This window comes from Sander lucioperca, chromosome 20 (genome assembly GCF_008315115.2).
Source record: "Sander lucioperca isolate FBNREF2018 chromosome 20, SLUC_FBN_1.2, whole genome shotgun sequence".
Taxonomy (NCBI): domain Eukaryota; kingdom Metazoa; phylum Chordata; class Actinopteri; order Perciformes; family Percidae; genus Sander; species Sander lucioperca.
In genome coordinates this window covers 11,078,263-11,090,438 of record NC_050192.1, presented here as the reverse complement: position 1 = coordinate 11,090,438, position 12,176 = coordinate 11,078,263, and the positions used below count along the sequence as shown (strand labels likewise).

The following is a 12,176-nucleotide window of genomic DNA, read 5'->3' as shown; positions in this document are numbered from 1 at the left end:
GTGATGAATTAGAATTTCACTTGCCAAACATTGTAAAACTACAGAAATGCAGTTTTCTCCACTTTCTAACCGAGGGAACTATTTTACAATTTGTTATCCATTTGCCATGGCAACGGTAACCAGGAAAGGGAAGCTCTCACCATGAGAAACAAACTGAAACTAAAGTTTTTAGAGAGTGAGAGGTGTATGTGTGTTTGTGTGTGTCGGAGAGGAAATGAATGAAAAGAAAAAACAGGGAGACTGAGCGCAACCTATCCTGATACGAGCTTACAGGTTTCACACAAGATTTTAATCTGAGTGACCTCAAACCCCCATATTGATTATATAACGATATTACACTGAAAAAGCTTTTGTTTTAAGGAAATAAATGGCATGCATCGCATATTATCATGTACACGCTTCACAGTGTGCTTTGTGGTTTTTCAACCTGCAGCTTCTTCATTTAATCAACTTCAAAGTGTGCTGTAAAAGTGAAAATTGGCAGCCATTAACATGTTGCTGCCAATCTACTGCAGAAATAAATGAGCACCACAATTTAAACAAACAGTCTTTTTCAGTTTTGGAGCTAACCTTTAACTTTGTGCTGCTGCAATTGTAGCTAGTAATGGACTGTATCCAAAGAGTACAATCCCCACAATTAGGCTAATGAAAGTAGCAAACTATCATTAAAGAAACTACAGATTCATATGGACATCCAAAATGATGTAGTGTATTGTAACAGAGGGAATGCAGGTTCATCCGCTATCTCCTGATAGCATTTTCCAAACACATTCTCTGCAAGTCACAAGCGTGAGAGAATGTCCCTAAACTAACATTCGCTGCAAGAAAAACTCACATCACTCATTTACTGCCCTCTTTTTACTTCCACTCATTAATATATTCTTTGCTTTCCCACTACCTTCAGCTACCCTTGAATGTAGCATGTAACCTGTAACTGCACCTGGACTGCAACCAGTGTGACCAGTGTGGCGCAGGATGCTACTGGAGTGGAACACTTACGTTGACTTGTGATCCGGGTACAGTAAATAAAGGAGTCAGAGTCTAGAAACTTGTGTCGTGTGCCAGTTTGTATTAAGTATGTGATTGTGTTTTTGTGAGCATGTCTACAGCATGTATACACGCCAAAATACAGTGTGCGTGATGAGCTTTTAGTAACACCTGATTAGTAAACTCTGGGCAAGCTGTATTTTTACAGGTATGTATGTGTGTGTGTGTGTGTGTGTGTGTGTGTTCTTGTTTAACTTTATTCGTGGGGTCGAAAAACCGGGAATACAGTATACTTGTGGGGTCCGGACAGCTTTGTGGGGCCAAAATGCTGGACCCCACAACTTTAAAGGGTTGTTTGAGGGTTAAAACTAGGAGTTAGAATTAGGTTATGGTTAGGGTGATGGTAAGGGTTACAGTTAGGCATTTAGTTGTGATGGTTAAGGTTAGGGTAAGGGTTTAGGGAATGCATTATGTCAATGACAGGTCCCCACAAACATAGTGAAACACACTGTATGTGTGTGTGTGTGTGTGTGTGTGTGTGTGTGTGTGTGTGTGTGTGTGTGTGTGTGTGTGTGGTTGTGTGGTTGTTTTATGGTCCTGAGACCTTTTAAGATACAATCTGCCCTTGACCAGTAGACTTTGCTATTATAAACCTGTTCCTTATTACAGACAGAGGGACATTGTAGTGTGTGTGTGTGTGTGTGTGTGTGTGTGTGTGTGTGTGTGTGTGTGTGTGTGTGTGTGTGTGTGTGTGTGTGTGGTGTACTATCAGTAATTGCATATGCAGTCTGCAGGTTCGAGTGCAGGTTGTCTGATGTGACACAGTGAGCTCTGTGGTTAATGTAGTGATCTGTACATTAGATACTGTGATCACTTGAAAATGCAAGTTGGCTCTGAAGTGAAAACACACAAACGCACGCACACACACACACTCACACTCACACGCACACATGCACGCGCGTGCATGCATGCATGCACACACACACACACACACACACACACACACACACACACACACTCCACAGTAAAAGCACTCAGTGTAATGTCCAGTGTTTTGCTGTTGTATTGGTTTGGCTATGACTTATTTCACTATGAATTAAACATGATGGGAGTCCAATCTGCTGACAACAAAGACTCCCAATGTCTTTAAACCTGCTGACAAAGCGCCCTCTAATCTGCACTAACAAGTTACGTCCAGGCTGGAGTTTGACTTGAGGAGGAGACTTTCTTTCTAGCTCGTCTTTTTAGCCATGGGAGCGGCTATGGTTCAGTACCTGCCATAAACCCAGCTGGACATCATGTACAGTGTGCCTTCTCTTTGTTCATATATCAGTACAATAACATTACATTTTACTTAGTAAAATAGCATTTAGTTAGTGGCTATTTTTGTGTTGTCGCGTTTACCTGCAGAAGTAGTATACATTTTAATTTGAGGACCCACACCCATCACCCTACCAAAACCTCTTGCTACCTCTTTTCCACCCCATGCAAAGTTTTCTAGATCTGCCTCTGAAAGTAGCACAAAGCGGAAATACTCAAGTTCAAGTAGCTTCTTAAAATCTTAAAATTAAATTTCAGAACTTGTGTAGTTGAATATGAACTATAAAGTAGGAGTGTCAAAGCCCTAAGAAAAAAGAACATCAGCATTTCTTTATTTTTTGCTGTTTATCTATCTTTTAAATTGTTGTATTATGTACTGTGTATTATAATAATATAATAATTTAACACTCCACACAAACACACACTAAACCACTAACACCATAGACTACATCTCTCACCCACCAACCCCTGCACACAAAGCTGCTTCCTGCGCGCGCACGCACGCACGCACACACACACACACACACACACACACACACACACACACCATTCTCGATTTTTTTTCAATTCAAAGAGGCTTTATTGGCTTGAAAGTTTCAATAACACCATCAAAATACAATTTATCCAAATATGGACAGTGCCAAAGCACAAGCAAAACAGCATAACATTTTTTTTACAGTAACAATTAGAACATTGACAGCATTAAGGGAATCTCTCTCTCTCTCTCTCTCTCTCTCTCTCTCTCTCTCTCTCTCTCTCTCTCTCTCTCTGTGTATCTCGCTTTACGTTTCTCACTTCCTCCATCTACCTCTCTGACGCTCGCGGAGAGTCCTGAAAGTCGCGCTGACAGCTCGCAGCTCACGAGGGTCCAGGTCCGCATATCGGGTCTTTTCAGCAGAACGTGCGCAGCCCTCGCGCGCTGTTATCTGCGCTAAAGAGCTGCGACTGTGGACTGTTTACAACCGTGTAGACCTCCAGCCTTCACATGAATACAGGAGTTATTTTTGGCTGTTGTTGCGGGATTTAAACATAGAGAACACTTGCTATTAAAGGGGGCGAGGAAGACTTCTGAAAAAGTGAGTAGCCTATACTGTATGAAAATCTAAGAACTCGGTCCAAACTTGAGAAAAGCAACTGTCCTCTCGTCAGTTTTATAGGCTACTGATGGAAGAATACATATCAACACGTTAAGCTATTACCATAACATAATATCTTATTTTTGCCTTAGATTCCTAAAAGTAACATCTTCCATTTTTACTCCATATGGGATTATGATTTGTCCTATGAAGAATTTCCTCTCCTCCTATATAGTGTTATTATGGCTATCTTCATGCACTACACTCCAGGATTTCTGTGCATTGCATAATTTGAAAGTGTTGTATTGCACACTGGTTGCCCACAGGTAGCCAAGAAGCACACTTGAAGACTGTTGTCACGGTAGGATAGCTCTGAAAAACAGACAGACACCAATGATTTGCACAGCAGGACCTCCAACTTGTGGTTTGGTTTTCTGCCAGAGGCTGGTAGAGCAGACAAACCTGCTGCAAGACACAGACAACACTTACTTTAGCACTTGTCTGGTGCATGGTGGTAATTTCCCTGTCCTGCTGCCTGTGTGGTGTGGTTTGTGTGTGTGTGTTAAAGCAGATTATGGTTGTTATTTTTTAGCAGAGGAGGCACTGATATCTACTTATAATGTAAACTGTCTGCTACTGAGAGGGGAGGGGAGGGGTGCTTTACACTCAGAGAAGTCAGGATTCTAAATGAGTGGGAGCTCGCTGATTTCATTCCCTGGACTGCTCATGAAAACTAGCCAGAAGCTGTATGAGAAACACTCTTAAGCTCCCATAACCACAATCCATGAAACTACAGTCTAAGAGCCAATTAAACCACACTGAAGGGTGGCTTAAGAAAGAGTTAGTCAGAGACAGGCAGCAGGACATGCAGCACCAGGAATAAGCCACGGCGTGTGTGTCATTCAATCCAAAGACATTGCCCTCTGCAGAGCCAAAGGTGATCTATCTACACAAATGACTATAATATCATGTACTTTTTCTTTTACCATCCACAAACACCACATATTTATTGAAAGTGGTGCCTTTCTGGTCTCAAATCAGCTTCTTCTGCAGAATCCTGATCAAGTGAGCACACTGGTCAAGACAAATGTGTCTCACAGATAAATTACAAAGAAAACTAGATAATAAAAAGGATATATATATATATATATATATATATATATATAGTTTGACTAGGTAATTGTTATAACCATGTATAACTGTAGCTACCAGGCAACAGAGGGTCATGGTTTATATTGCATAGCGACAAATACGACCAGGAAGTAAAGCCTGAACCACTGGAGAGTCATTACTACCCAAGCAGACAAATGCATTACAGTTTTCATCTAAACAGACTGTGATTACCCTGATCATGACTTCAACTTCACCAAGGCCCTCATACAGTATCTCAACCTCACCCACAGTACATATGAAAATAAAAAGGTTTTAACAATGCAAGAGTGATGAAACTCTAAAAACATTGCTGGAACTGTAAATAATTCACTGACACTTTAATGTTTGCAGATTGTATCAATGCCTTTGCTAGGCTGTGGAGCAAAGAAAATAAAAAGCAAAAATGTTGTTTTGGTTAAGACAGTGATACAGGTCAGGTGGAAGCCTCATCTTTACCCTGTTTAGCCCTGTACTACAAGCCTGACTGTGTGTGTGTGTGTGTGTGTGTGTGTGTGTGTGTGTGTGTGTGTGTGTGTGTGTGTGTGTGAGTAGGGGTTTTTGAGTTTGTGGTAGGATCAAATGTCTGTCTCAACTACATTACTGTAATTTGATTAGAATATGGTGTCTTGTAAGCACGACAGTGAGTAGAGACACCTGTCTACTGCAACAGGTACAGAGCACAATGCATCTTCTCAAATGTTTTATATGTTTAGTATTTTGGGGGCATTTTGTCTTTTTTTAAAATGGCAGTCGATATACAGACAGAGAGAGAGAGAGATAGAGAGAGAGAGGTATGACATGCAACAACAGACTGGTTTATATACAGTATGGCACTTTCTAAACCACTAGGACATCCCAGCATCTCATATTTTACCAACAGGGAGAATGCTATAAATTGTCTGATTGTCTTTAAAACTCTTTTGTGCAATTAAAGTATCTTTCACATCATAATGAAGGCATATGGTTTTGTTCATAGAAAAATTAGACTCAGATCTCAGTGACAATTGGTGCAGTCTATGTGTTGCTTTCAGCCTGTTCAGCCTCCCTAGGTCAGATCTGTGGAGGTATAGGTGTATTTCTCTTTGTCCCAGTGCTTTTTTTGATACTTTCACTGGGAGTCGCCAAAGTTAGACATTTTCAAATGCTGCATATTGTTTTCTTAAAATATGCAGCGAACATGTAATATATTCTTTTACAGTAGACATATTGACTTGTCATGGTAGGAAAACCACAGGTGTCACTAATAACATTAACAATGTCTCTGCTCTATTCAAGTGCCCCAGTAAGCCATAACAGTGAGACAATGAGCCTGAAACTAAAGCAGCTGAATCAAATTCAACCATTATTCATTTTTATTCTTTACACCTGTTGTTTACCTGCTGTGACATGTCAAAACATGTACTGGGAAGAAGGCCAATTCACTTGGGTTTCAAACTAGAAAATCAACTCAACAAAAACAAAGATCAGGTAATTTTGTTTGAAGTCAGATGATGTTCTCTACCACTAATTCAGCTTGTTTCCTTTTTCAGATGCTGATTCGTCGTTAGTGGTTGTAGGGCGGTTCGAGGTCACAGCTGTCCGCCAAGGCTAACATGGAACGAGAGGGCTCGTTGAGGAGGTAGGAACACACACACACACACACACACACACACACACACACACACACACACACACACATCAGCCAGCAGGTTTCATTCAGAGTTTCACTGCAGCTCCAATACTTTTTCTTTTCCTTTTTCTCTCTTTGTACCCCATCAAAGGTAGATGAAAGTGAAAAACACACACACACACACACACACACACACACACACACACACACACACTCCCACATTCCGGAATGACCTCATTCATTCTTTCATTCATGCAAACATCCCCCTTATCCTCCTTTGTTTAGTAATTAGACCGCAGCGTTTTCTCTCTTCCTGTTGTTTCAGAGCCAAAAACAAAAAAGTATCTAACTTCCGGATTACATCAGTGTTCTTTAAATTACATAAATGTAGAAATCTATCCCTTTTTTTCCATCAGCAGTGTGCTTTTTTTTTTTTTTTTTTTTACAACTCCGTGTTTTAGTCTCTCTATCTTCTGCATCTTTTCTTTTAATGCTCTGCATCCTCCATTCTTCAGAAGAAAACATTTGACTGAGTGGGTTGATTAAGTGCACAACATTGCACCTTTTCTGAGAGAATTTGGAAATTCATCCTCACTTTGACACAAGCTGTGTGTGTGTGTGTGTGTGTGTGTGTGTGTGTGTGTGTGTGTGTGTGTGTGTGCGCGCGCGCGCCTAGGGCTCCTGTTTCTCGCACTGACCTATTTATGTGGAGTTGAACTACGATCCAGGTTGACAGAGAGAACTAAAACACACACACACACACACACACACACACACACACACACACACTTCTCTGCCTTCCCTGCATGCCAGATATTCTTTTTCATGCTTCTGATTTTCCATTCTCTTCTCTTTTTGTCTCTTTTCCACTTTCTACCTTTCATTTTAGCCCCTTCTTTTTCTCTTTCTTCTGCTTTTTGTGTCCAAAAAATGCAGCTGGACTGTCATTTAAATTCAATTCTTTTTCATTTCAAATATGTGAACAATGTTCATTGGGCATGGATCAGTGTGATGAATAAAAATATATTGTACAATGATCAGTTAATTGGGCCCACATGTGATAATAGCTTGAATACAACTTCTATCTGTCCTGGGCCCTACGCAGACAGAAAAATCGGTGGAGGAAGTGAAATGTGTCACATTTAAATCTTTCCCCACCCTCTTGGCAGCTCTTGAACCTCAAAGGGTTTCTTTGTTCGCCTGGCACAAAAGCTTACAGGGTCACACGTTCACCGACTGGCACAGACTGGCAAAGGGAGAAAGAGAGAAGAGGATAGAGAAGAAACCGTTAAGGTAGAAGAAGAAGGGAAAAGTGAAAGGGAGAGAAATAAAACAAAAGAGAAAAATAACAAAAAAGGACATGTGAAAGAGTGAGAGAGACCAATGAGGACAGAGACACTTTTTCTCCTCCACCATCTTCATCCTTTCTTTCATCTGCTTCTCATTCTGTTCAGTGGGACACACACTTATGGAGTGGGGATATGTGGTATCTTTTCAGTTACTGGAGTAAGTACATACACATACGTGTGTGTGTGTGTGTGTGTGTGTGTGCGCGCGTGTGTTTAGTTTAGTTGTTTGAATAAATGTGAAAGTCTTTTTCATTCGTTGGACAGTAGAGACAATGCAGCAGTAATATAGGTAGAACTGGAGTTTGCCATGTGTGTATACTTGTGTGCATATATACAGTACATGCATAATACAAATATACATACACACATATGGTGCACATACCTGTAGGAGAGAACTTTTTTTCATTAACTGTACCTGACCTATTTAGCAGTTTTACACTAGTTTCATTTTCTGTCTCCTGAGTTTCAGCTTTCAAATCACATTTTTGTATTTTTGTTCCTCTTCTTTTGTACTTTTTAGGGCCCTTATTGACATTTGTTTGCTGCTAATCTTAACCATAAAGGCAGTGACACACCAACCCGATAATCGGCCGTCGGACAGTTGGCGAGGTCAGTGAGACTCGAGTCTGTTCGGTGTGTTCGGTGCCGTCATCCGTCTGAGGAGCTGTCGGCCTTCATTTTGGCCGACCTGACTTGACCTGAGGGCGGGCAGTCGGACTCCATGACCAATCTGATTGGTGGAGTGCTAACCCGGAAATGACGAGCGGAATGAGGGTGACTAAGCCTCTCAAAATCTTTGTCTTTGTCGTTCTGAAATGAAGACAGATTCAGCGACTACATGGCCTATTTCTCGCTTAAAATGTTTTCAGAAACACGTTTCGGTGAACTATCTTCGTAAAATATGAGATCGCATTCTGAACGAGCTGCCATTATGCCCAGTTGAAAAATCCAGGAGCAGCCAGACCCACGTGACGCGTTTTTTGGGCGACAATACAGATTAGTGCCGCCTGCTGTTATGGAGACGTATTACACGCTCAAGTCGGCGTCGCTTTGGTGTGTTCTGAGGCAGTTTTTGGACCTCGGGGAGCCGACTGATAAGTCCGACTGCCTTTTCTGCCAACTGTCAGCCGTCGGGTTAGTGTGTCAGGGGCTTTACAAGTACATTACTAACCACAACCCATATCTGAAACTATAAACTATACCTAGAACCCAACAATTCTTACCTTACCAGCCATTTGAAGAAGTGAGCACAAGCCAAAATGTCCTCACTTTCCTCTTTCCAAATACTGTATGTCCTCACTGTCGAAGTCTAAATCTCAACAGTCACATACGAGTGCACACACACACACACACACACACACACACACACACACACACGCACTCTCTCTCTCTCTTCTCTCTCTCTCTCTCTCTCTCTCTCTCTCTCTCTCTCTCTCTCTCTCTCTCTATATATATATATATATATATATACATACACAGTGCTGCTCATAAGTATTCATACCCATGCTAAAGTTGACTAAAAAAAGGAATAAAAAAATCATCTTTTGGAAATTGATGCCTTAATTAAAAAAATGAGGAAAAATCCGACGTTTTAAGGACACCAATTTGTTTTGTGAATTAATAATGTATTGTAAATAAATAAATGTTCTTCCTTAAAATACAGGGGCCATAATTATACATACCCCTATGTGAAATTCCCATAGAGGAAGGCAGATTTTTATTTTTAAAGGCCAGTTATTTCATGGATCCAGGATACTATGCATCCTGATAAAGTTCCCTTGGCCTTTGGAATTAAAATAGCCCCACATCATCACATACCCTTCACCATACCTAGAGATTGGCATGGTTTTATTTCAGTTAGCCTAATAGCTAACTGAGATAAGATCCATATCAATGCAAATCAAACCAGCTGTTAGGCTAACTGAAATAAAACCATGCCAATCTCTAGGTATGGTGAAGGGTATGTGATGATGTGGGGCTACTTTAATTCCAAAGGCCAAGGGAACTTTATCAGGATGCATAGTATCCTGGATCCATGAAATAACTGGCCTTTAAAAATAAAAATCTGCCTTCCTCTATGGGAATTTCACATAGGGGTATGTATAATTATGGCCCCTGTATTTTAAGGAAGAACATTTATTTATTTACAATATATTATTAATTCACAAAAAAATTGGTGTCCTTAAAAGGTTGGATTTGTCCTCATTTTTTTAATTAAGGCATTAAGATCAATTTCCAAAAGATGATTTTTTTTATTCCTTTTTTTAGTCAACTTTAGCATGGGTATGAATACTTATGAGCAGCACTGTATATATATATATATATATATATATATATATATATATATATATATATATATATATATATATATATATATATATATATATATATCTCCTCATCTTTTTGTCTTACTTTTTCCTCCTTTCTCCCTCCAGTTTTCTCCTCTCTCCATTTCTCTATTTAAATGTTCCTCCTTCAGGTTGTCTGAACCTGTTCTTCTCCCAATCACTCTCCCTGTACCCACTTGTCTCTCTACTGTATGTTTCCAAAGCAGTATAGTGCATAAGCTTGTGTAAACACAGATGGCTAATAAAATATAATCACTCATCAATGAAAGCTGATGTTGTCAGCCATTAAAATCAGGAAGAATTAAAGTTTTTTTGTGCTCAGCAGTGGTACCTCACACATTTTCTCTTTGGATTTCCTGCTGATTTTGAGTTTTTACAAGTGTTATTTTGTATTTTATCTGATTAGTATGGTGCCTTGATTGTTGACATCCAGTAGCATAGACAGATTTTAATAGATTTGGAAATCTACTGTACTTACTGCTCTCTAACAAAAACATTCAGCTTTTGAGAAATTGAAAACATTATTGTTTTTGTATGACTTTAATGCTTTATGTACTTTAACTGGGTTCCACTAGCGTATGTGGAAAGTAGGGCTGCAACTAATGATAATTTTAATGTTCGATTAATCTGTCGATTATATCTAGATTAATCAATTAGTTGTTTGGTCTATACAATGTCAGAAAATTGTTAAAAATGTTGATCAGTGTTTCCCAAAGCCCAAGATGACATCTGCAACTCAAAGATATTCACTTTACTGTCACAGAAGTGAAGAAACTAGAAAATATTCACATTTAAGAAGCTGGAATCAGAGAAGTTCTTTTCATAAAAAATGACTAAAAGCAATTAATCAATTATCAAAACAGTTGGTGATTAATTTAATAGTTGACAACTTATCGATTACTCAATTAATCTTTGCAGCTCTATTGGAAAGTGGACTTTGCTCCACCAGTATCATCCAGTACCACAATGGACTGCAGTTCCTGCTTATAATTATCTCTCTCCTTCTGTCTTTTGGATTTTCAAGAAGTCTCCACAGCAAGCTGAGGTTGGCCAGCAACTCATCCTCCAGTCTGACCGACCTCTCGCAGGCAAAATCCCAAGGAGGAGGAGGAGGAGGGGATAAGGGAGGAACAACTGGAGGACTGGCTGAGGAGTGCAGCAGGGACAGAGGGACCCAGCAGAGGAGGGCCGGGACCAACGCCACCTGGAACAGGTTAGTGTGTCTAAAGTTTGAGCCATGTTGGTTTACTTGTCATATTTGAATGAATGTGAATATATGTATTTTTTGCACTCAAGCTGCCACGCCTGTATGTTTACACACATGGACATGTATTTGCGTGTGTCTTTTTTCACCTTTTTTTTTTTTTTTTTTTTTTTTAACACTTGAACATACATGCATTGCTCATAAGCATCAACTCTTTCTGTCTCTCTTCCCTAAGGGGCTATCATCTATTTCTTTTTATCTCCATCCACCTCTCACTCCTCTTTTCATCTCATTCAGATTCTGCCTCATAGAGCCTTTTCTTCTTTGGTTCCCCTCTCTCTCTCTTTTCTCTGGTTATTTTTATGGTGTTTCAGCTTTGTTTGACACTAGACAGCAGAGAGTGGAAAACAGGAGCGCTTGCCGGAGGGTTGGAGGGGGAGTTCTGCATGAACAGCATGAGCTGGACTGGAACCTACAGTGAAACAAGTTCATGCCACCTCCTGACCGTTTTTTTTCTTTCTCCTTAGGGGCTATTTTCCTTTTTGTGTGAATTGGTGCCTCATGCAGCAACTAGTCATGTAATGATCATGCATATTGTTGATTAATTGAATATTATTCTATTGTTCTACATGTCAGTCTTTGTGAATATGTGTCCATTAAATGCTTCTGTGTGTGTTTCTTCTCAGCATCCACAACGCAGTGATATCAGTTTTCCAGAGGAAGGATCTGGGGGAAAATGAACTCTACGCTTTGAATGAAGGTGTCAGGTTAGCTTTCTGTCTCTTTGTGTTTTATTTTTCTGTTTTTCTGACTCTCTCGCTGACTTTCACACAAGCATGTTGAGCTTGAGCTGGTTTGTATTTTAGGAAGAAATTTGACAAAATTATAGTGTTTTACTCTGTAATTTCCCACACACAAAGGCAGCTTCAGCATGCTACATTTAGTCTTTACTGACACAATAACACATGGCTAGTAACAGATTTTTGTTGTTGCATCACTCTCTACTGCTCTTTTTTTCTCCTGCGGCTCTCGGCTGCCTACTGTCCACTGAATCAGAAACACCTTCAGGTTAAACGACAGGTCGAGGTTACGGAGGGGTCACTGCAGTGGGTTTAATTACAGTATGGCTAA

At 40.0% G+C, this 12,176-nt stretch overlaps 1 protein-coding gene across 1 annotated transcript in view; it reads left to right on the top strand.

Annotated features, from left to right (window-relative positions):
- The first annotated feature begins 3,088 nt into the window (after positions 1-3,088).
- LOC116060067 (proline-rich protein 5-like) overlaps positions 3,089-12,176 on the top strand; it is a 22,061-nt gene continuing 12,973 nt past the window's right edge. Inside the window, 4 exon segments of the mRNA XM_031313457.2 lie at positions 3,089-3,383; positions 6,065-6,153; positions 10,866-11,054; positions 11,732-11,812. Coding sequence (XP_031169317.1) covers positions 6,128-6,153; positions 10,866-11,054; positions 11,732-11,812 — 296 coding nt within the window. The 5' untranslated portion in view covers positions 3,089-3,383; positions 6,065-6,127.